Source organism: Miscanthus floridulus, chromosome 14 (assembly GCF_019320115.1).
Source record: "Miscanthus floridulus cultivar M001 chromosome 14, ASM1932011v1, whole genome shotgun sequence".
Lineage (NCBI taxonomy): Eukaryota > Viridiplantae > Streptophyta > Magnoliopsida > Poales > Poaceae > Miscanthus > Miscanthus floridulus.
The window spans coordinates 8,453,750-8,478,568 of NC_089593.1; the positions used below are offsets into that span (position 1 = coordinate 8,453,750).

The following is a 24,819-nucleotide window of genomic DNA, read 5'->3' on the forward strand; positions in this document are numbered from 1 at the left end:
TCAGGATTGAATAACTGCTTAGCCTTGCTTAGACCGGTAGCGATCGGTGATATCCGATCACCTACATTTATAGGTGGTTACTGGAAGAATTTAGCTATGGAAAGAATGATATCCTGGAATTAACCATGTGTGATGGATAATTGGAGACCAGACGGAAAAAGTTGGAGACAACCAGACAGGGTTCTGGGGTGCTGTTAGTTTCCGTCTGTGTCGATTAAGGACCGACCGTTATTGGGCCTCGAGTCATGTTGAACGCATGCCTTACATTTAGCTGGCCGGATAAAGTACCTTCCGACCGCGAAGCTGGGAGATTTTTTGGGCCGAGTAGATTGCCCGCAACGCACTGTGCCAGAGCAGGTGTGGTAGGACACGGGGGCGAGATGATAAGACCAAAGTGCAGTCGGTCGGCCCCCGGGTACATGTGGTTCCTGGCAAACTCGAGATTCCTGGAAAATTGACTCGGTGATCAATATCTCACTTTAGCGGGTGAGTGAGGTTTGTGTAAGGAATAAATCACCAGCTGGTTAGGAATCGATTCGAATCGCCATCGCTCCTGGATAGTGAGCACTTGACTCGAGTTACTGCATCGTAGTAATTATTATGAAACAATGATGGTTATCTGGATGTTACGGGATATGCTAAATCTAAATTGGTAACTGGATGTTATTGGTTAATCAAGTGATTGCTATAGTATAGGTGCTTACCTAGATGGATAGGTTATAATAAAGATGATGCAAAGTATTTAAAAATGGTTTATTCATGATAACATATGCTTTTCGCGAACGAGTCAGCTAGCCCACTAAAGAAAGCCTTGCATGATCCTTGGTGTCACTTTATTTCTGGTTTACGACGGGTAAGTCTGGCTGAGTATATTCGAGTACTCAGGGTTTATCCCACCTTGTTGCAGGTGATGTTCTTGACCTGTTGATGATGGTGGCTAACCGCCGGTGGGCTCGGTGATTCTATACTTACTTCTCATCTATATGCTTTTGTCGGATGATGTCACTATGCTAGCAATATATTTGGAACTTATATTAATGTAATCATTTGAAAGTTATGTTGTTTTCACTAAGCGGTTTTGAAACCCAAACTTGTACTATTATTTGTTAACCCCTTTGTAATATTAATTCTGCTACAACCCGATGTATGTGATGTGTATTTGCTTAATCACGCGATCTTGGTTGTGATGTGGATTTACCGAGGTCTTTCGGGACACTCGGCGGACTACCGGGTTTATATGAGTGAAAGTATGGGTGTGTCAACGTGTTAGCGGGGACAACCGTACTTGATCTTGTATAAATTGGGTGGTTCTGTCACAGGGTTTTCCAACCGGGAGTACAGCTTGTTTCTGTACTAATGGAGGAGCGCCATCTCCTAGGCCGCCCCCACACGCCGTGCGCTGTTGCAGCACCCTCGCCACCACCTACAGCACGAACCCATCGGAGCCGACTGGAACGCCAGCGACGGCGTGGGGATGAAGTCGTGCCTGTGTGGTGGGGTGGGGGTGGGGGTGAGGGAGGAGATGGGGCGCGTGGCACAGCGCAAGATAGAGCACGGCGCGGGATGGAGGGAGCTAAGCGTTGCGTGTGGGATGGGGCTTGAGCGAGTGATGGGTAAAGACAGCAGCAGCGTCACGAGCGGGATGGGGCTTGAGCAGCAGCTAGCACGGACGGGGATGTTTTTTCTTTTTTCGGGGACGTGTAAGGACACGGTCACGGGACGGACGTCCTTATCATATCATTATCATAGATAGATAGATAGATAGATAGATAGATAGATAAACAGACGGACTATCGTTCCCTAGCTGCAATGCTGCATACAACTGCTGCTGGCACCACCACCGTCTCCATCGTCTCCAGCTAACTGTTGCACTCTCACAATGCAAGTCGATCGATCGATCACAAATTAAAGCCGCTAAACTATACTCACAAGTCATTCACTCTCGAGAGCTAGCTAGTAGACCGTCCATGGTGCCGCCGACCATGAGCGCGAGGCCTACTGCACGTGCACATGCCGCCATCGAGCATCATGTTCACCACCGAGCACAGCACCACTGATCCATCGAGATGAACCGCGCCCACTCGCTCCAAAACTGACCGGCCGGTTTGCAAGTGTCAAGTGTGCATTGGAACATGCAGGTTGTTCAGTAGAGAGAGAGAGAGAGAGAGAGAGAGAGAGAGATCGGTAGACAGATATATAGATAGACAGACTTTCATTGTCTAGCTGCATATTCACAAATTAAAGCCGCTTCAGTATACTCACATGTCACAAGTGCAGCATGGACGTGCAGGTGCAGCGGAGCTTCGTGATACCCGCGCCGCCGTCGGAGCCGTCGACGGAGGTGCCGCTCACGGTGTTCGACCTCGTCGCGCCCACCTACCACGTCACCGTGCTGTATGCCTACGCCGCGCCCAACCGCACCAACGTGGCTCTCCTCGACGCGCTAGCCGCCACGCTCCCGCGCTTCCCGCTCCTCACTGCCCGCCTCGTCGACGACGAGCCACGCCGCCGCCCGTTCTTCGTCACGGGGAGGGGCGGCGCGGGCGCGCTCGTGGTCGAGGCCACGGTGCCGTCCGCGCTCTAGGACCACCTCCCGCTCGCGCCCGCGCCGGAGCTCGCGAGCCTGCACGTGCCGGTCGGTGGTGGCGGCGATGGCGCCGCGCCGCTGCCGCCGCATGCACCTGCTCATGCTCCAGATCAACCGCTTCGCGTGCAGGAGCCTCGTCATCGCTTCGTCCGCGCACCACCAGGCCGCCGACGGCTACTCCATGTCCACCTTCTTCCACGCGTGGGCCGACGCCGTCCGCGCCAGTGCCAAGAACAACGGCGCTAAGCCACCACTCGACGACGGCGGTCTGCTATCACCGGCGCCGTACGGCTCGGGCGCCATCGTGCCGCGCCACTCGCCGCGGTGCGAGTTCGAGCACCGCGGCACCGAGTTCCTGCGCCCCGAGGACGCCGCCGCCAGCAGGCCGGCGCCGCACCGCGTGGACCCTTCCGAGATCGCCAACGTACTGCTGCACCTCCCGAGCGAGTTCGTGGCGGGGCTCAAAGCGGTCACCGCGCCGGAGAACCGGTACACGACCTTCGAGACCGTGTCCGCGCACCTGTGGCGGAAGATCACGCTGGCGCGCGCCTCGGCGCCGACGCCGTGGCGCGGGGCTTCTTCCTCAACGTGGTCCTCACGGCGAGCGCGGCCACCAGCGCTAGGGACCTGGCCCGGGGCACCCTCGCCGACGCGGCGGCGCTGGTCCGCGCGGGCGTGCGCGCGCGCGACCGACAGTCCTTCCAGTTGTTCATCGACCTCGGGGAGCTGCACGGCGTCGAGGAGCTGGAGCCCACGGTCGGGGACGACGACAACGTCCTGCCGCCGGACGTGGACTCCGACAGCTGGCTGCACCTGGGCCTGCACCGCCTGGACTTTGGGTGCGGCGAACGGCTCGCCGGGATCCTGCCGGCGAAGGTCCCGCTGGACGGGGCGGTGAGCCTGCGGAAAGTGGGTCGGGTGGACGTGTTCGTCGCACTCTGGGAGAAGCATGCAAAGGAGCTTATGAACATTGCTTACACCATGGACTAGGGCATCCATGAGTCCGTGACAGCATCAGCGTGACGTATACAAGCAGAGTCAAAACATGCATATGTGGCGACCCAACATTTGATCAGATTTTGTAGAAAAAATGCAAGAAGATCAAATTGATATTATTTATTTTTCTATAAAATATGTTTTGATGGAGCATTTGTTTGGTCGGGTTCTAGCAGGAGCTAAGCGTCTAATTAACTGTCTTCTTAGCTTAGGAATAGCTACAACATCTTAACGCCTTCGATGTGTTTACGATTCTGTTCCTCATGGCTTAAGCTATAATAAGCTCCGACTTTTCTCCTGGCACTAGCTATGGTGACATGTGTTGTGCGATCAAACAATTCAGGTTCTTCTATCGTACTCCTTCCGTCCACAAAAGAATGTAATCATAGGAACCGTATAGGCCGCTTAAGTTTGATCATATTTATAGTAAATAGTATTTGCATTTATGTCTATAAATAGATTTATCATAAAAATATATATTTCTATAACTAATATAACGATACTTATTTTGTATCGTGAATGTTAATATTTTTTATATAAGTTTAGTTAAAGTTGAAATTGTTTGACTTCTTAGAAAACAAAAATTGCATTATTTTTATAAACGGATGGAGTACAGGCACAACTAGTCAACGATATGCATCACCGCCCTAGTGAGGCTGTACTCCAAGCCCAAAGTGAGTAATGTTGCTGCTGGCAATCGCATGGTCCAGCGTGGGGATTTAACCAAGAGGCGGGGATATTGGACGAGAAGGACAGAGGCCTTCCCCAACCATCAAGTCCCACCCCAATTTTGTTTAAAGCCCAGCCCACTAGTGGCAATGAAGCAAACACGGGGTCAACTGACGGCTCTAAAAGAAGCACAATTGTTGACCCTGATTAACATCCTCCACCTGCACATCAGCCTGATTCAAGAGAGCATCCAACACAGGGGCCCATGTTCCATGGGTGGCTCAACCAGCACATCCCATCCTATATTATGCCCAAACTAATAAGCACTTGTTCCTCGATACGAAAATCTGATAATTTATAATTAAAAACATGACTAATAGTTATTAGGAGTACAATGTGGCGCCCAACAAATATATGAAATATATTTAAAATTAAACATGACAGCTCGCTCGCTTGATTATTTGTTGCAAGCAGTGATAATGATAATGATAATGATAGCGGCAACGCCGGATGAGGAAGCCGGCCGGAGAAGCGACGGCATGCCATTGCCATGCATGCAAGCTATGATCTATCCCTCGATGGCAACGCCAGGCGGCGCCGCCGCTGCTGCCACCCTGCTGATGGTCCTCGGCTTCTTGCTGCCTCCTGCTGCGATGGTGGCTGGGACATGCTTCGGATCTTGCTCTTGTTCGTGTTCATAGGCGGCGAGATGAACGCCCAGCGCCGCCCTCCCCGAGGGGTCCAGGTTTGCCGACCACTGCGCGTCCCACTCGATGGCCTTGGCCGTGCTGCATGCCACGCTTGGCCCGCCCGGCACCGTCAGGATAGCAGACTTCTGCATAGAGATCATCATGGTCAAGTAATTAGTTTATGTGTGTGTTCCATTTCATGCATTGGCAGCATTATATGTTGATTGGCGTCTGACTGAAGAATGTTAGCTCACCTGAGGGAAGAACCTCTCGAAGATCATCCTGTAATAGTAGGCCTCCTTTGTGGTCGGAGTGTTGTGTGGTAAGATGAACTTTGCATTCGACAACATCTTGTCAGTCACCTGCATGCATATATGTATGGATCATGATTCATGAAATAGAACTATCCTTGTATATATGTGTGTGTGGAAATCGAAATTGACATGGCAATATTTTACATTTGATGCTGCATGAGCCTTGAGGCCATCGATCCAGCTGTACCCAACGCCGTCACTGAACTGCTCCTTCTGTCTGTACAGGATATGCTGCAAAGCAAGTGCGTGCATGGCACACAAAATTCAGATGTCTGAATGTCCAAATATTTACTACGAAAAATTCAGTCTGAAGTTCTGAACGCAGGTTAACTACCACCTTGGGCAGGAATGGCTGCTCCTCATCGTCGAATGCCTTCCTCAGCACCCACTTCTCAATCCTTCCAAGATCAGGCCGGACCTGCAATCCTCATAAATTAGTATTAGTAATGGTCATATATGTTGCATGCTTTGTTTGAAAGTAACGAACTCTTGGTTCTCAAGTTGTAGTTTCAGTCAGTACCATCTTCCACTCAGGGTCGATGCTCATGGCCTCATTGATGAACTGCTTGTCCAAGAAGGGGACGCGAGCCTCGAGGCCCCAAGCCGATGTCGCCTTGTTGGCTCTCAGGCAGTCATACTGATGCAGAGCCTTAACCTGCAGCGCAAGAACCATCCATCATGCATGTCAGTCAGTCAGGTTGCTCTCTTCTGTTTTCTCTGATATTCGAAAAATTGCAGTGACACTGGCACGCACTGACCTTCCTGCAGGTCTCGCGGTGGAACTCCTCCTTGTCGGGTGCCTTGTGGAAGTAGAGGTAGCCTCCAAAGAGCTCGTCGGAGCCCTCGCCGGAGATGACCATCTTCACCCCGAGCGACTTGATCTTGCGCGACATGAGGAACATGGGCGTGCTCGCCCTGATCGTCGTCACGTCGTACGTCTCGGTGTGGTAGATCACGTCTTCAATTGCATCAATGCCGTCCTGATGCAGAAAATTAACATTTTTATTCAGTCAGCATTAGCTCCTATGGAAAAGAAATGAGCATTCGTTCACGGTCGGTACCTGAACAGTGAAGTGGAACTCATGGTGCAGGGTGCCCAGGTAGTCTGCCACCTCCCTGGCCGCCTTCAGGTCAGGGGACCCCTCCAGGCCGACGCAGAAGGAGTGGAGCTTGGTTCCCCAGCGCTTGGCCGCCTCTGTCCCGGCGAGGTGGCGCACGGCGACGGCCGCCACCAGCGACGAGTCCAGCCCGCCGGAGAGCAGGACGCCGAAGGGGACGTCTGTCATCAGCCGCTTTACCACAGCCTGTGATGAAACAAAACAGACAGTTTTTCAGATGATCAGTTGTCATTCAATTGTCCTGTCCGTGCTTACAAATTTCCCCTGCTTCGTTAATCTATTCTCAGGTTACCTACCGGACAAAGTTATTTAATTTCATAATTTGTCGTCGTATATATAGTGAAGATTCTGTTTATTGCCTATTTTTTTAGTTATGCCATCTGAACCGGCAAATGATAGCATGTAACATTCTCAGTTTTCAGAAATAGTTCAGTTTGTTGGTCCAAGCACAGACTGAAAGTCCTTTAGTTTGTTCACCTTTTCGAAGGCCTTCCTGAGGGCCAGCAGGTTGTATGGAACGGAGGGGATGATGGCCTCGTCGTACCATGGTGGGCTGTACCACCTGCTGAATCCTCCAGTTTTGCTGGAGTAGAGATGCCCCGGAGGGAAGATCTCAAAGTGCTCGCACTCGTCGTTCAGGGCCTTCATCTCTGACGAAATCCACACCGACCCTGCCAGCCATTCCAGATTATTATGTATGGTTCAGTTTCAGTGAGACACACCACAGATGTGCATAGTTTGTTTGTTACAGGCAGAGAGACAGTTATTACCATCGATTCCCCATCCGATGTAGAGGGGCGTCACGCCGATGGCGTCGCGGGCAGCCATGAAGCTGCTTGCGCGGTCGCCATGGCGGGTGTCCAGCAGCACGAAGGAGAAGACGCCGTCCAGCATGTCCACGAACTCCTCTCCATGCTCCTCGTACTACACAAACACATATGCATCGCAAACCATTCGATCGCACCCGTGAAAAAAGTTCATGACGATCATCAGGAATGAACCGAAACACTGAACACTGACAGACTCAACCACGAGACATACCAGGTGCGCGATGACCTCGCAGTCGCTGCCGGTCCTGAAGCTGTGGCCGGCGTCGGCGAGCCTGCTCCTCAGGTCCTGGTGGTTGTAGATCTCGCCGTTGACGGCGACGACGACCGACTGGTCCTCGTTGTAGAGGGGCTGGTCGCCGGAGGCCGGGTCGATGATGGCGAGGCGCTGGTGGGACAGGTAGCAGTCGCCCATCTGCCGGAGGCCGCTCCAGTCGGGGCCACGGTGCTTGAGCCGCCGCGACAGCTCCAGCACGCGCGCCCGCTTGCCATGAGACGCCTCGTCGGCGTACCCAAGCACAGCAAGTATGCCGCACATCCTCACTCTGCACTGGACGATCAGCGAGGTAGCTTAGCTTGTGCTTGTGTTGAGCTGAAGCTGAGTGAGGTTTTAACTGCTGGTGGCTGCTCTGCGGCCTCCATTTTATTTTATAGAGCGGCAGCTAGGATGAAAACGGACGTAAATTGAAGGAAAAACTCCTCCCTCATTTTTTTTTCTATATTTTTTAGCGGAAACAGATTGGGTTCGGGAAAAAAACGAAATTAGAAACGTATGGAGATATACAGAAATACGGAAACAGATAAATACGGACGGAGAATCAGAAAAATAAGTTAGAATAACATGATCAAATATTCTTGAGTATACATAAACAAAGTCATAAAATAATATACATGTATGAAATTATCGGTCCAATATTCACTAGTATATCATGTGTTAACATACATAATTTATGATTAATAGGTTTATGAACATATCAATTAATAGACATATCTCATATAGATCGAAATACGGATCAATTTCGGATAAAAACAGGATCTCGTAGAAACGGACGGAAAAAACCCCTTTTCTGTTTCCATAAATACGGAAACAGGATCCCACGAATACGAAAATGACGGAAGAAAGTAGAAAAAGGAACGGATCGGAACGGAAAATTTTGCGTCCGTTTTCAACCTTAGCGGCAGCCGACACACGGACGACGATGCTCCTTGTACTGGAGTAGTACTGCATCTGTACATGACTACATGTACAGTACATTCCGGGTACCTCTTTCCGGCCACATGCACGCACTAGTTACTAACATGCACAGCACTAGACATCATTCAGTACATTACGTAGCACCGTTTACCACTGTACAACTACAGTAATTCCTCTCGTTTCAAATTTATATAGAGAGAGAGAAACGTATAACAAAATCTAAATATCGAGGGCGTACCTGGTGCAAAGAGCTTCTGCTCTGTGTGGGGTCTGAAGAAGGGTGTCAGTGGCAAGCTTTACCCTCGCTTTTGCAGTGCGAGGAGATCACGACTCAAACCCGAGACCTTCTGGTCACAGGCGGTAAGACTACCACTTGCACTAGGCCCGCCCTTCAAAATCTAGATATCTAGAAAGATAAAAAATGTCTTGTATTTTTTTTAAAAAAGAAAGAAAGAAAGAAAGTACAATACTTTATGAATACCTTTTTATGCTTGTTCCCGGCCACATACAAAACACTCTCTCTTTAACGGTACTCCCTCCATCTCAAGATAACTACCCATTTTATTTTCATAGACGTTAATTTTTTTGGTCTAAATAAAAACTACAAAACGTACTAATATTTATAATACTCTATCGGTTCTAAATTATGGTATTTTGTCTTCTCTATACTATACATGTATCTAGACATAATGGATATCTAGATGCGTACAAAAAGCTGTGTATTAAGAAAAAAAACAGAAAGGCCTATACTAATTTAGAATGGAGGGATTAGTCCATAATTAGAATCATTAGTGAAATATATTTTCATGATAAGCATATTAGAAGATATAAATGCTAACATATTTTATAAATCTAATCGAATATAAAAACGACTCTTCAAAATGTGAGATGCAATTGCTTTGGGATGAACGGAGCTGATGAGCTCAAAATTAAAGCTGACAGAAAAGATAGACAATTTCTTTATGCATTCATCAGCATAACTCGTAATAATTCTGATTGGCGCGACACCCAATCAAACTAAAGAGATATGAAAAGATATATATGCATTATGGGAAAAAAGAAGATAATCAATAGAAGTACATATGAAGGAAAAGTGAGAGAAACCCAGGGATGACAATAATTGGTGTTCCTCTTTCAATTGGACCCACAGAAGAGCAAGTCGAAATTATTGAACCAGGCCAGACTAATCTCTCACAACTAAAAAGTCTAAAAGATGGATACCGTTTTGGTGCGATAATTGTCTTGGTTCGTCCGTCTGCCACCTGCGATCCCTGTGACCCCGCGTACGCCGGCTCCCCCATGCGACAATCACGACAGTTGGCATGCGGACCCACGTGCGGTGGCTACCCCGCGCGACAATCATGGTAGTTGTTGATTTTCCTTACATGCCACCCCGCAAATACCCTGCTCGCCCACGATAGTCAGAGATTCGCCTCCAATCACGCTCAAGATACAGCGGCCTCCAAATTGGAGGCTCGCGATCCCTCTCTCGCCCAAGCCGTCGCCTCCTCTCCCCATGCTGTCGACCTCGTCGTTCCCCGCTTGCCGTTCATCGTTCGTGCGTCGGGGAAGGGAAGGGAAGAGAGGCAGGCGTCTTAACCTACAACGCTTTGGCCGACGTCTCCATAGAACAGCGGCAAAACCACGCCCATGCGACTGTAGAAAGCACGTCTGTCTGCTCTATCCCATCATTGGTCACCTCCTGGCTCCCGCTACAGCAGGAGATCCAGAGGCAGGCACGAACGGAGCACGAGCATGGCTGCACGGGTGACCTCAATCTGCGTCGCTGCCACCTCCAACTCTGCATGGGCGACCTCATCTGCGCCGCTGCCGCCACCTCCGACTCGTAGTTGAGCACGCGAACTAGGAGGTCTTGGGTTCGACGTCACCCGCGCTCTGCACCTTCCGACGCTAGGTCCGCACAGTCCAGGTCGAGATCTGTCTGAGCGAGGACGACGACTCAAGAACCGTGTAAGCTTCTTGCCCTTTATTATTGAATGAATATTGTACTGCAGATCCAGAGGTAGGCACGAACGGAGCACGATCACTGGTCGTCCTCAATCCGCGCCTGTGGCCATGTTAAAAATTGTGTTCCCTTTTTAAAATTCTGATTCTGCTAATTGTTGTTCTTTTACATGGACTGATGTCTGTCCTCAACAAGAATAATAGTAAATGAGAGAATTACTTTGAAGCTCCTCTTTCTGCAGACGTCGAAGAAAAAAATCCCTCAGCATTGATCCCATTGCCAAACCATTAAAATCATGATGTAAATCACAAATTCAATGGCAATGATAGCATCATGCAGAAATACGCATAATTTTCAGGCTTGAGGGTGTACTGACCTCGCACGCCTTTCGGCATCATGTAGATGCAGTAGACCTATGTGCTGCATGTGCTTTTGTGTGAAGTCAGACCATATTTCATATGTCACTATTGTCCCATTTGTTGATTTTGGCACCCCTTATGGGTTGTTAGGAACTTATGAAAGTTTGTAGAATCTAAATCATCACTTAGCTTTTACAGCTGCAACTTGGTTCTAGATATTCGATAATGATCTTTGGGTTGCTACCTTACTGAACTCAGGTTCTGCCGCTAGAGCAGGTGGTCCTAATCTACCGTAATTGACGGCGTTGCCACTCCCAGGTTAGCCTATATCATCACTTAGTTTGTATTTGCAACGGAGGGAGTAATTACAAGTGCATAAATGTAGACATGGAAATGAGTTCCAATCTGTGAATGGAGTGCTCATGAAGTGGATGATGTTCTGTCTTTTCTCAATTGCATTGCATTGAGCAGTTGACGCAGCTGCAAGTATCTAACTGGAGCTGACCCTGTCCCCTTCTGAAGCCTATTTATTCTTTGTTTATTTTAGCTTTCCAGCCATCAGCCAACAGGCTAAAATATGGTTACTCAAAGAGACGAGTACCTGATGTAAATGCATGTAAACGTCCGGCCCTTGTAACTTGATTCAAACAATGCTTGTATTATCTGTACTGAACTGAAATTCTTTTTTTGTTTCTGCATTCATAATCAGTGCACCATGCATCAGTCATCTCTGAGAGAGATAGGAGCACTGCAGGCTCTGAGAAACAACACCACATGTTTTAGTCTGGACATTTGGAGCTACGGAGCTTCCAATTATACATGTTGGGCTCAATTAAGAGTTTATTTTCAAGTTACAATTTTTTTTGTTTATCACTGCTGGGAATAGTTTCTGTACATCTGCTAGTCATTTGACTACATGTGCTTCCATTACTTTGGTTGGTTTGTAAGTCCTTTAGGCATACCTATTCGTTCATAGTGCCCATTGTCTTCATTGGGTGTGTGATTGTGTGGAGTCAAATTTTCTAACACTATTGTAACTTTGATTGCTTTGGTATTTACTGCATGTATCAGTGTTTCCTAATTAGCATAAAATTTGATTCATTCATGTAACTCAGGGACAAGCTCTAGAAAAACTTGCTTATGGTAACTTTGTTTGATTATGTAGTTATCCTTCAGCTACTCTGTGTTTTTTTAGCCGAAGCTACTCTGTATCTTCAGTATTAGAAAATAGAATAAGATGACCAGATAATCCTATTGTGTTTAGTGCTTGCAAGCGCCAGTAGTACTATTCTTGTTTTAGTCAAATTATCATCATAATTGATTTGTCAAATTGCTTTGCTGGTGCATAACTCATCAGCCTGTAACTGTGATGCGCGGATACAGAAATTGTTATCTATTGACATTATTATGTGATTGTAGTAGTTAATTCTCTGTCTGACAATACTTTCAATCCAATATAAAAAAAGTTTCTACTTTTTGAACTGGACAATGATAGAAAATAATCTGAACTACTATAGTTTTTGGTTGGAAGTCCATGTGCAGTCAATTTATACTTTGTAGTCTTTTGTTTGAAGTTCTTGCACTTAGTCCTGCTTGAATTTAGTTGCGATCAGTTTTTCACCGCAAACGAATTATTTCTCTACATAGGTTTTATAGACTAATTCAACAATACCAGTTACAATATTAGCTTAAATGTATGGTTTTGAAATTGGCATTTATCTACATATATTATTTTAATCCCTTTACTAATTTACTAATGCAATACTCTGTGATAATGATACACTGAAACAAGTTGTATATTATTCTTTGGAAAAAGTCTACTTAACCCCCCACCTATCATACTTGGTCTACTTCACCCCCTCAACTATGAAACCGTCTGTTTTACCCCCTGAACTATCTAAAACCGTCTGTTTTACCTCCTGTGGCGGTTTTCAGCGGCGGTTCTGCACAGTAACAGCGGGTGCTACAGTGATACTATGGTTGCTACAGTATCCGTGGTTTTGAATTTTCTTTTTTTATTTATTTTCGTTGAATTTTTGAAAATCATAATAAATCATAGAAAAATCGTAAAATAAAAAATCTAATTTTATTGGACTCCACGTGAGTAGATCTACATAGTGAATATATAATACGGTATACTTTAGTACAAAATTTTTACTGTAGCCTTAGATTAATTGGAAAATCTAATTTTGTCTGTAATTAATTAGAATAATTCATAGCTGCAGCTTCTATGGTCCAATTGTGGTGAAATTTTTATGGTACGCTAATTATTGTATGCTTGAACTATAGTAAAAATTTCATACTCATTGGACTATGTATAACTTAGTTATAGATAAATTCTAATTAATTACAAACAAAATTAGATTTTCCAATTAATCTAAGGCTACAGTAAAAATTTTATACTAAAGTATACCGTATTATATATTCACTATGTAGATCTACTCATGTGGAGTCCAATAAAATTAGATTTTTCATTTTATGATTTTTCTATGATTTACTATGATTTTTCAAAAATTCACCGAAAATAAATAAAAAAAAAAAATTCAAAACACGGGTACTGTAGCAAAACCACGATCACTGTAGCAAACCGCTGTTACTGTAGCAGCCCCGCCGCTGAAACCCGCCCCAGGGGGTAAAACATACGGTTTTAGATAGTTCAGGGGGTAAAACAGACAATTTCATAGTTGAGGGGGTGAAGTAGACCAAGTATGATAGGTGGGGGGTTAAGTAGACTTTTTCCATTATTCTTTTATGAATTGTATATCAGTCTTCATGGATGGGTGACAGTCTGCACGCAGGTGGGCTCCAACCTTGTGTCGCTCGACCCTGCCGCCGTCCACAGCCACGTCAATTAAAACGATAGGAGGCGGCGCCCATTTAGGTAGTAAATAGTTTTAGCATGTGTGTCTCTAACGGTACTTATTTTGTATCATGAATATTAGTATTTTCTAATATAAACTTAGTCAAAGTACATTTTTTAGATGGAGGGGGTATTTCACTCTTTCTAGCATCAATAGAATTTTTTATCACTCCTCTCATGGACAAGTTTGATAATACGAATTTATTGATTAATTTTGTGTTCACTGAAATCATGATGGAATATATGCAAAATAATGAAGGTCGTACACCATTTAAAGACTTGACAAACATCATCAATGAAGGTAATTGTTTATACTCATGTCCATAAACGCATTCACTTGTATTATTTGTGGTAATTAAGCAAATATTTATCAACTTATTTTCAAACAGGTGACCAGACAACATCAAATTCACAAGCGCAAATAGATGAACGTGCGCAGCGTAAAAGAGAAAGAGAAAAAGCATGACATGCATCAATGACTCAAGAAGAAAGGGATGAAAAAAATAAAAATAAAAACTTAGGAAAAAGTATCATCAAACAAAGGAAAACACGGATGCCACCAAGCTCAAAAGGGAAAGGAAAAAGGCACGATTGGCGACAATGACTCAGGAAGAAAGAAATCAAAAAAATAGAAAGCGTCATGAACGATATCATCAGAAAAAAGCAGGTAAACCTGATTTTGCTTTTCTAAATTCAGTGTTGCCATTTTTAGTTTATTTAATATATAGTGAATGCCATGTGGTACCAGTTGGAGTTGATTCGACCACGGAAAGCACTGATGTCTATGAAGATAGTGACTGGTTACATCGAAACAACTCATACAATCCCATGCAGATTGATAAAGATAACACATGTACCATTTTGGTTTTTTTCTAAATACTAATTATTTTTTCTTGTGTTTGTATGATGCCGAGGCCAAAGTTAATATCATGTTATTATATATATGTAGATGAATACTCTGATAGATGTATAGATCAAAGTGGCATGATTGGCATGACTGATGCATCACCTGATCTAAACCCAAGTACATTGTTTTTTTCATTAATGTTATCTATTTGAGAAGAAAAAGTGTAGTGGGCAACCCAATTGTGGTTCATGACAATGTAATAATAAATTAATGTTCTTGCAATATGTGCCCTTGTGTATTTTATTTGAGACCATGCTTTTCTATTATATATAGGTGTTGTAAATGCATCCAGTTCCATCGACAATATTGTAATGTGTCCAAAAGAGTGTAAGTGTGAGCTAGATAGAGAACGAAGGGCTGCAATGTCTCCTGAACAAAAGGTGCTTTTAAATAAGAGACGATGTGACTTGTATGCACAGAAAAATGCTACAAGAAAACTGCAAATGACTCCACAAGAGACGGAGTTGAAATGAAAAGAGAGCAAGAAAAAATACAATGGATGGTGAGAGAACACCGAGCCAACAATTTGCATCCAGACTCAATAGCCATGGAGAGCCCTCACTTTAACCCTCAGTTTATTTTCCCTTCTTCACCTCAATCGCATAAAGCGCCTTCACACGAGATGGAAATACGCAAATTGAGGGGCACGCCTGTTAATGTCGCGCCAACTGTAGTTCAAAATCTAGAAATTCAAACCCCTGAAGTGGCTATGACACAGACCATACATAGGCAACAAGTGACCACTGGAGAGAGAAATGCCCTTCTATCCCGTCGCAATCGGGCTTTTGAAGCAAACATTGGAAGAAGGGCTAGAGGGTGTGCGGATGGAAAGTGCAATGATTCGAATGACCCGACTCAACCGAGTGTGATTTACAACGGTAATTAGCCTTGATCAGTATATATTGTCGGTACTTTCACCTTCGCTCTTCTATTCCAAAAACTCACACCTTTTGTTAGTACAGGTGGTGTCACCTAGGAAACTCCAGTTCCACCCCCTAATAATTGCACGGGTACATAGACACAACCGTCTGTAGTTGATAGTACCTCTTCAATGCCTCCAAACAGTGCACAAACTCATACGCCAGACTCTATGGTCAAGGATGGTATTTTCTTTATTAAATTTATCCTTTTTGTATGCCATTATGTTTCTCTCATCATATATGTGGCCATGTTGCACAGACTATGATGAGGATGTCATATTTGAGGAGGACGAGGAAGAGGATGAGGCGTACTTTTTCGCTGGACAAGGTACATCGTGTAATAGTCAAAACATTCTTTCATAAACTTTCTTTCAACTCGTAACACATCAACATTTTGTAAGAAGACGACGAGGAGGGAACCAACGTCGAGCACAATCTCGACATGGATGAGGAAGAGAACAGTGAGCCTAATGTCCTGGATTCATACGATAGGGTTTACACTAATGTCCCATCAGAGTCGCACATGCTACCGTCGGTGCTGAACTACGAGCACTGCAACGCAAAGAAATTTGAGGGAGAACCACCCAGATTCTGTTGTCGGGGTGGAAAGATTCATCTTTCAATTCTGAGACACCACCAGAGCTCATCAGGTTGTGGTCAAGTTCGAACACTGATGCTAGGCACTTTCGTGCAAACATCAGATATTTCAACGGCCACTTCTCTTTCACTTCTCTTTACTACCACCTAGATCGTGTGACCACTAACATGCAAATCTATGGTGTCTACATATTCCGTACCCATGGCTAGATTTACCATAACATACGATCATTTGGTAAAGAGGATGGTGTCAAAAAGAGACACCTCGAGCTTTATTTTTATGACGATGATCCATCCCTCGAGCATCGGATGAGCAAGTGTCGTGAACAATGCACCCAAAAAGACAGAGAAGTTATAGAGCAATTGGTTAGCATCTTTAATGGGAATCCCTACTCTCAACAACTAAGGAGTATTGGACACGTTGAAAACCATGAGGATTACCAGGTCAAGTTGAACAATGACCAGCGGCTTGACCAGCGAACATATAACGTGCCATTGACATTAGAGGTGGTCACCGTCTAGGTTGAGGGGAGTGAGCGTCACGGCCAATTCAAAAAGTGGGTGTGACTATGGCTCAAGTTGATCGAGCTCGAGCAATCCGCAAAAAGCATGCTGAGAATGGTGACGATGATGATGGAGGTAACATGAACTCTTTTCAATAATGCAATATAAACTCTTTTCTATTAACTCATGATACTAATTCAAACCATGTCTCCCTATAGAACCTGTTGTGAATACATGTGTCTCCGTGCGCGACTACTACTGCTACAAGTTCTAGATGCGGCCAAGGATATTTAATCCAATACTCTATGGCCGGCGTCTTTTCCATCAATTCGCCGTCAACACCTACATCAAGATTGAGAGCTCGCGTTTAGACTACATGAGGAACAATCAAGATACTTTGAGGGCTGGCCTATACCAAGGCCTGGTGGACAGCATGCATTCAGGTGAAGGATCTGCTCAGAATTTCAGAAGGCGCACTGTCCTATCTTTGTCATTCATCGGAGGACCCCGTGATATGAGGCGCCGGTACATGGATGCAATGGCTCTGGTGCGAAAGTACGGTTAACCTAATATCTTCCTCATAATGGTGTGCAACCCTAACTGGGATGAGATCAAGAATGAACTTTATCCATGCCTGACGCCACAGGACCACCTAGATCTCGTCACACGAGTCTTCAGAGCAAAGTTAGAGGCGATAAGAAAAATATTGATGGAGAAAGACATACTTGGAAAGGTGAAGGCCTATGTATATATAGTAGAGTTCTAGAAGAGGGGCTTGCCGCATGCACACTTCTTGCTAATAATGGAACAGAAGTACAAACTCACATGTCCCAAGCAATATGACATGATCAGCACTGTAGAGCTACCAAACAAGAAAAAGTACCTTGAGCTATACAAGATGGTCACAAAGCATATGATGCATGGTCCTTGTGGGATGCTTAACCCATACTATCCATGCACGATGGGCCGCGGGTCATGCAAAAACCATTACCCGCGCCCATTCTATGAGGCCACGTCACAGGGAAAGGATTCGTGCCCCATCTATCAGCGACGCAATGATGGCCGTACACAAAAAGTTCGAGGCCATTACCTGGACAATCACTGGGTCGTTCCTTACAACCCTTGCCTACTACATACCTTCAACTGCCATATAAATGTTGAGGCCTACGGGAGCATCAAATCAGTAAAGTATCTATTCAAGTACATATACAAGGGACATGACAGGGCATCGGTGGTGATGAGGGAGACCGACAAAGCAAACGAGAAAGGCAACGTTGATGAGATCAAGCAGTATAGAGACGCCCGATGGGTGACGCCTCTAGAAGCACTGTGGAGGATATATGGCTTTGACTTGAGCAAGAACCATCCACCTGTACAGTAGTTGTAGCTTCATCTACCTGACATACACATGGTGGCATTTCATAAATGGGACAAGGTCGAACGGATTGTTAATAGGCTAGGTGTTGAAGAGTCAATACTGACAGCATACTTCGAGGCAAATAGGATGCATGAGGAAGCTCGCCGAATCTTGTATCAGGACTTCCTAGAGCATTTTACCTGGTAGTCTGATGGTAAATTCTGGCAGAAAAGGAAAAACTCCGTTTTCCAAGTTGGCAGAGTCATCTCGGCCCATCCTGTGGAGGTAGAACGCTACTTTCTTCGTATTCTCTTAAACAATGTTGCTGGTGCTACCTCATACGAACACCTTTGGATGGTTGATGGCGTGCTACTATCTTCGTTCTGTGAAGCTACCGAAAGGAGGGGTCAAATCGAAGAAGACAATACACTGGATGAATGTCTAAGTGAAGCTACTTTCTTTCAGATGTCGTCCTCTCTGCGAAGGCTATTTGCAACAATACTGGTATTATGCGAGCTGAATGATGTGATATGGTTGTGGAAAAAACACTACGATGCAATGTTAGAGGACTACAGCCACAATAATCCATCCCTAGATCTGGTGCAATAGATGGTTTTGATAGACATTAGAAACATGTTGCAGTCTATGGGGAAGGACATAAGGTCATTTCCTCTTCCAGATATTGATCACTCATACGACGATGCTAGCCATATTCCTCATGAGATATTTGAGGAAGCTAGCGTCGAGCAGAATCCTGAAGATGTGCTATTGTGCAACTCACTCAACACCGAGCAAAGGTCTGCCTACGATGAGATAATGGCTGTTGTCTATAGCCAACAAGGTGGGCTGTTCTTTGTGGATGGACCTGGTGGGATAGGAAAGACCTTTTTTATAGGGCACTTCTCGCAAAACTACATAGCCAGGACAAGCTTGCCGTGGCTATAGCTACATTTGGAGTCGCAGCATCCATAATGCCAGGCGAGAGGACAAGCCACTCGTGTTTCAAGATACCCCTCACTGTTGAAGAGGGTGGTTGTTTTTGCTTCACAAAACATAGTGGTACTGCCAAGTTGCTGCAGCAAGCAGCTCTCATAATTTGGGACGAGGCATCTATGACAAAGAGGCAAAATGTGGAAGCACTAGACAACAGCCTACGGGATATAATGGGCCGGTCAGACCTACCATTTAGTGGGAAGACTGTTGTCCTTGGTGGGGATTTCAGATAGGTCCTCCCTATTGTGCGGAAAGGATCCAGGGCTCAAATAGTCGGTGCTTCTCTACGAAGGTCGTATCTTTGGGAATCCATGCGCCACATAAAGCTCATCCACAACATGAGGGCTCAGAGTGACCCGTGGTTTGTAGATTATCTATTACACATTGGTGGTGGAACGGAAGAGGTTATGAAGATGGCAATGTACGTATTCCAGATGAGATCTGTGTCCCGTACTCTGGAGATGCCGAGAAAGATCTTCATAGATTGATCGACATCATCTTTCCAGATCTAAATGCAAACATGGCGGACAAAGACTACATCACCACTAGAGCGATTTTATCTACACATAACGATTGGGTTGACATGATCAATATGAAAATGATTGATATGTTCTAGGGCAGCGAGACGGTGTATCACAGTTTTGACTCCGCGGTACATGATCCACATAACTACTATCCATCGGAGTTTCTTAACAGTCTGACCCCCAATGGGCTGCCTCCACACGTCTTGAAGCTTAAGCTCGAGTGTCCTGTCATATTGCTTAGGAATATTGACCCTGCCAATGGGCTATGCAATGGTACAAGGCTGGTGGTGTGGGGTTCTGAAGAAATACAATCGATGCGGAAATCGTGGTGGGGCAGCATGCTGGGAAGCGGGTATTCCTTCCTCGAATACCGCTATGCCCGTCCGATGACAAGATGTTCCCATTCCAGTTTAAGAGGAAGTAGTTTCCTATCAGGCTAAGCTTTGCCATGATGGTCAACAAGTCATAGGGCCAAACTATCCTAAACGTGGGTGTGTACCTGCCCGCACCGGTGTTTTCTTATGGTCAGTTGTACGTTGTGATGTCTAGAGTCACGTTAAGAACGAATATTAAGACCCTTGACCTCCCGCCTGATGCGGATGCACAGGAGGAGGAGGCCAAAAAGATGGAGAAGAAAATGCTAAAAAGAATGCCGAGGGAAAAAATAAGAATGCGTCAAATAAAATAGATAAGGATAAGAAGACCCCAATAGTGGATGTAACTTTCACGAAGAATATTGTATTTAAGAAGGTTTTAACGCCATAGGCAAGGTAACATAACATTACTAACACATACAATGTATTTTTTATTCAATTAAATATTGCACAAATAGTATCTCACTAACGCGATGTCAGTGCCATGGATGCGGCGATCGCTCGAACATCAGCATCCACCGATAGCATGCCAGCGAGCATCATAACAGACATACACAAGATCGGGAGGAACAACAAGGTATGGATAGACCCTAACGAATTCCGTCTTGAGCGGTTCCTCGCGGGTGGCGCGATGGACGCTACTGGCGCTCCCATACGAAATAGTCATCGAGATCGCCGGTCTTGTCGCCGCAACCTCGCCACACCCGATGGAGGACCTCTGTAGCCTCCATGGCTCGTACGTGTCCGTAGTCCACCCACGCATGAGTCGCATTACTTACACATTTAATTTGTCTACCTATACCGTGAATGTGTCTTTGTAGTTGCTAGACCATGCGCACGGCGTGCATGGAGCGTGTCGTGAGGAGCCACGTAGCGCTAGAGCGGGAGGAATCCATGAGGTGGTCATAGATGCTTATATTAAACTGCTGAAGCCCAGGATGGTTTGAAAAAGAGGCCAGGAGGTACAGTCTGTCTTGAAACTGCGTGCTTAGTTGCAATCATGAAACGGGATGGAGCAAAGGATGAGATCATTGAAGCCAATTACCCTAACTGTGGCACTTCACAGCGTCCTGGTTTAGTTCAAAGGGTGCTAGCTTACTTGAAGCATGACATGGTAGCAATTTTTTTAAACGATTTATTGGTCTTTCATTATCACTTTTTTATGCCTGGCAAAATGTTTATTGTTTGATTTGATAGGTGTTCCTTCCGATAAATGTTACAAATACACATCGGTACCTTGCTGTTATAAACGCCGAAAAAACGTGAGGTCCAGGTGCTAGACTTTTTGGGCGAGATATTCAGACGTGCTGACCTCAATAAAATTGTGGGTATTTCCTAACACAGCTATTTATATACATTTTATATTTTAGAAATATTGATTGATTCGTTTTCTACGAACAAATAGCGAGGTGGATTGCGGAAACAAATAGATTTCATATTGGAGGAGACAGGCCCGAAAGAGCACAAATAGCTCGAAAGACACACCAGCGCTGATGTATGCTAGGTACACTCTTAGATTTACCTTGCAGTATATGGATGCAGTGAATGTACATATTCCTGGATGGAATGAGGATGTCTTCAAATGAAAATTCAGACGGGAAGGAAATATTGCAGAGGACATAGATGGGTAACTAACTCAGAGTCACTATAGCTTGCAATAATAATACCTACGATTTAACTATTTCTATATATCGCTGATCATGAATCTTGCCACAGACATTTAAGTGGATATCTTATTCTACAGTATATGTCTACGTGGAATAGACCAAAAGCCACACATATTTATACGGTGAGTATAACACTTTGTTTTAAGTTTGTGTGAAAGATTTTTCAAGAGACGCAGTATTACCCATGCGACAGGCACTAATAATGGCATATATACTCGAGCCTGTCTACAGAATGGTATGGAGATACGACGGAACTTATTCGTGGATTTATTGGCGCACGAAAGAAATGTATATCGGGGATTTCTTCCTGCCGATATAAAACATTATCTTAGGCGCATGATGGAAAGGTTTATAAAGTAGAGTTTATAAGCCTTTGACGCCGCGTTCTCCGTGACGGTTAATTTCATAAACTTTGCTTTTTGGATTAACTGCCACTTTAATGTTGATATTTAATTTTTATAGTATTATTATCTTATCGTGTGATCCGTGTGTTTTTAATATAAATTGTTAGCTATCCCGTAGCGACGCACGACCACCCTACCTAGTAATAGGAAAAAAATCAAAAGTGAAAAAAATCATTTAACCCGTGCGCATGGTGATTAGTGAACCAAGAATATAGACACAAGTTGTCATGGGTTACCAAGGTGCATGCTCGTCTCCTCATCTTGTGTCGCCGTCTTCAATGCAAACAAAACTAGGTAAACTGTCAGAATGCTACAATTTCGTAGCCCATCACACTTTATAGTGTCTTAAATTAATTATAAAATATATTTTTATGACAAACCTATTTAAAGGATATATAGTAATACTATTTTCTATAAAATTAGTCAAACTTAATAAAATTTAGCTTGTATATTGAATATATAATTATACTTCTTTTTTAGTCAGGGAGAGTAGTACCATGTTACCACGGCTACTGGAGTACAATTGTACCTTCTCGAGTATTCGTCAGTTCTCAATTATAAGATGTTCTAGTTTTTTTTAAATACATTGCTTTTAACGTATATATCTAGATATATTTTACATTATAGTGTACCTCTTTATACACAATCTGTTTTTTTTTTTTTTTTGATGAGGAGTATATAGCATTAGCGTGCATTATCCTCGTTCACTTGGAGTACAGAATACAGATGTGCCCATCCTTGTCTACTGCTCTACTAGCAGTATGTATATTTTAGTATATAATATCTTTCTGGATTTAATTAGCGGCTCACACGACGATGTTTGATACCGAGGCAGAGGCAAGCATGTACAGATGCAGAAAAACAGGGCAAGTTCATCCAGCATCTGACACGGATCGCATCATTTTGTTTTGTTTGCGCCACATGTTTGCGCCCCGTTTGTTCGTACGTACGGTCGGATCGACTCGTTTTTCAGACTAATAAGCTTGGCTCGCACTAATTTGTTGTAAGAGAAAAATACGGTGAGTTAATTCACTTAAACTGACCAGCGAACAGACTGTTTGATGATTCCATCGGATATGCTGATGCTAATAAACAAGCTGCCTCATCAACAGGTGCTCTCTATGGAAAAATAAAGTTGGGCCTAACCTTGTTGCCCTTACCACGGCACGTGTTCTACTGCATATCGGTATGAAACTGTTTTAAAGAGGGGAGTGCTGGTGGCTGGCTGGCCGCGGACGCACTCTCCCAGCACACGTCCATTTTCCATTTCCACACCGCACGCTATGAGCACGTCCCATGGCCACGCACGCAAGGAGCGGACCCGTTGGCGATGGTACCGACGCATGGACCGATGCCGCAGCCCTGAGATCACACGCCCGCGCGAACTGCCGCTGATGCGTCTTCGTCGAATGAAGAGCCCCGCTAACACCGACGAACCCGCGATGCACCGCTAGCCTCTGTGTCGCGCGAGTCCGCACGCCCCCAAATCGCCCCGCAGTCGTCGCGTCCGCCCCACGCCCGCAACGAGCATGCTGCATGCCCAGCACCCCCCATCGCCACAACACCCCCTCGTCCGCCGGCCCCAGCACCTCCGCTCGCTAGGCCGCGGCGAACCACACGCCCCCGTCCGTCCTGGCTCGCCCCTCCCCGCCCGAACAACATAGAAAGTTGGAATAAAACACGTGCAACAACACGGAAACAACTACTGCAACATTAGGCCGAAGCAACTGAAACACCATGAAACATATATATTGCAACAAACAAGGAGCAACAGCTGCAATATTGGGATGAAGCAGTTGAAACACCATAAACATATTATTGCAACAAGGAACAACAGCTGAAACATTAGGCTGAAGCAGCTGAAACACCATGAACATATTATTGCAACAACGCTGAAGCAGCTGAAACACCATGAACATATTATTGCAACAACACCGAACTAACTGCTGCAACAATAGGTTGAAGGAGCTGAAACATTTGAAACATATTATTGCAACACTGGTGTGAAGCATATGAAACAACGCTCGAAATAAAAACACTTGCAACAACATAGAACAACTACTGCAACATGAGATTGAAGCAACTGAAACATACTGCAACATCTCAAGCAGTACTACTGCAACATCGCAAAAATATCTATTGCAACAACCCAAAAAAATCCCATTGCAAGATTCAAAATCATCTGTTGCAACATCCAAAAAAACCATTGCAACACAGCGAGATCTGACCCCAAGAGCTCGTTGGAACCCTAGCCACCGTCGCATCCCTTAGATCCAGAGGGGGGGAGGAGGAGGAGGAGGAGGAGGAGGAGGGCTCAAATCCAGAAAATGACCCACCTACCTGGCCGGAAGCCGCCGCTGTCGCCCTCTTCTCCAGTGACATGGAGGTCATGGAGGGAGGGAGGGAGGGCGGCTCGCCGGAAGCCACCGCCATCGCCCTCCTCTCCAGTGACATGGAGGTTGCGGAGGGAAGGAGGGAGGGGGAGGGAGAGAGGGGCAGCTCGCCGGAAGCTGCTGCCGTCGCCCTCCTCTCCGGTGGCATGGGGGTCACGGAGGGAAGGAGGGAGGGGGGAGGGGGAGAGGGGTAGCTCGCCGGAAGCGGCTGCCGTTGCCCTCCTCTCGGGTGGGGTGCTAATATTTAGAACATATTGTGTGAAACTTTATGTGTGAAACTTTATGCAACGTCTTATATAAACATTTTATCTTTTTTCTTGATACCTTATATTTTCTGTTTATCTCAAAGTACTCTTAAGATACATGGAGAATATATAAAAGCGAAAGAAAAGAAAATAAACCAAGATGGTTAGATGTCACTGTAACAAGCTGACTCGATGTCTATCTGTACATAGTGGGGTGCTAATCTCTAGTGTCCTTTTCTTCGACCTTTTCTATTTATCTTTTCTATACTATGTATCTAAACATAATAGACATTCATATACGTAGCAAGAGTCTTGCTACGTATCTAGAAAAGCTAGAAAGCCTAATAATTTGAA

At 45.2% G+C, this 24,819-nt stretch overlaps 1 protein-coding gene and 2 pseudogenes across 1 annotated transcript; 2 read left to right on the plus strand and 1 right to left on the minus strand.

Annotated features, from left to right (window-relative positions):
- Positions 1-2,278: 2,278 nt before the first annotated feature.
- Positions 2,279-3,577, plus strand: LOC136504992 (tryptamine hydroxycinnamoyltransferase 1-like; annotated as a pseudogene).
- Positions 3,578-4,599: 1,022 nt separating this feature from the next.
- On the minus strand, positions 4,600-7,819 carry LOC136504573 (asparagine synthetase [glutamine-hydrolyzing]-like). Its single transcript, XM_066499522.1, has 10 exons — positions 7,415-7,819; positions 7,144-7,297; positions 6,851-7,044; positions 6,317-6,559; positions 6,014-6,235; positions 5,776-5,910; positions 5,593-5,673; positions 5,400-5,486; positions 5,196-5,303; positions 4,600-5,087 (listed from the first exon to the last, which is right to left on the minus strand). Exons 1-10 carry the CDS (start codon positions 7,736-7,738, stop codon positions 4,821-4,823), a joined length of 1,815 nt encoding a protein of 604 aa, XP_066355619.1. The 5' UTR covers positions 7,739-7,819; the 3' UTR covers positions 4,600-4,820.
- Positions 7,820-13,814: 5,995 nt separating this feature from the next.
- Positions 13,815-16,214, plus strand: LOC136502973 (uncharacterized; annotated as a pseudogene).
- Positions 16,215-24,819: the final 8,605 nt, after the last annotated feature.

What these genes read in the sequence shown, in the direction of transcription:
- LOC136504573 (XM_066499522.1), bottom strand. Translation starts at nt 7,738, where the DNA reads ATGTGCGGCATACTTGCTGTGCTTGGGTACGCCGACGAGGCGTCTCAT. An exon ending in AGCAGCCATTCCTGCCCAAG is followed by an intron (nt 5,487 to 5,592) that starts GTGGTAGTTAAC and finishes CTTGCTTTGCAG; the next exon opens with CATATCCTGTACAGACAGAA. An exon ending in TCGAGAGGTTCTTCCCTCAG is followed by an intron (nt 5,088 to 5,195) that starts GTGAGCTAACAT and finishes ATCTCTATGCAG; the next exon opens with AAGTCTGCTATCCTGACGGT.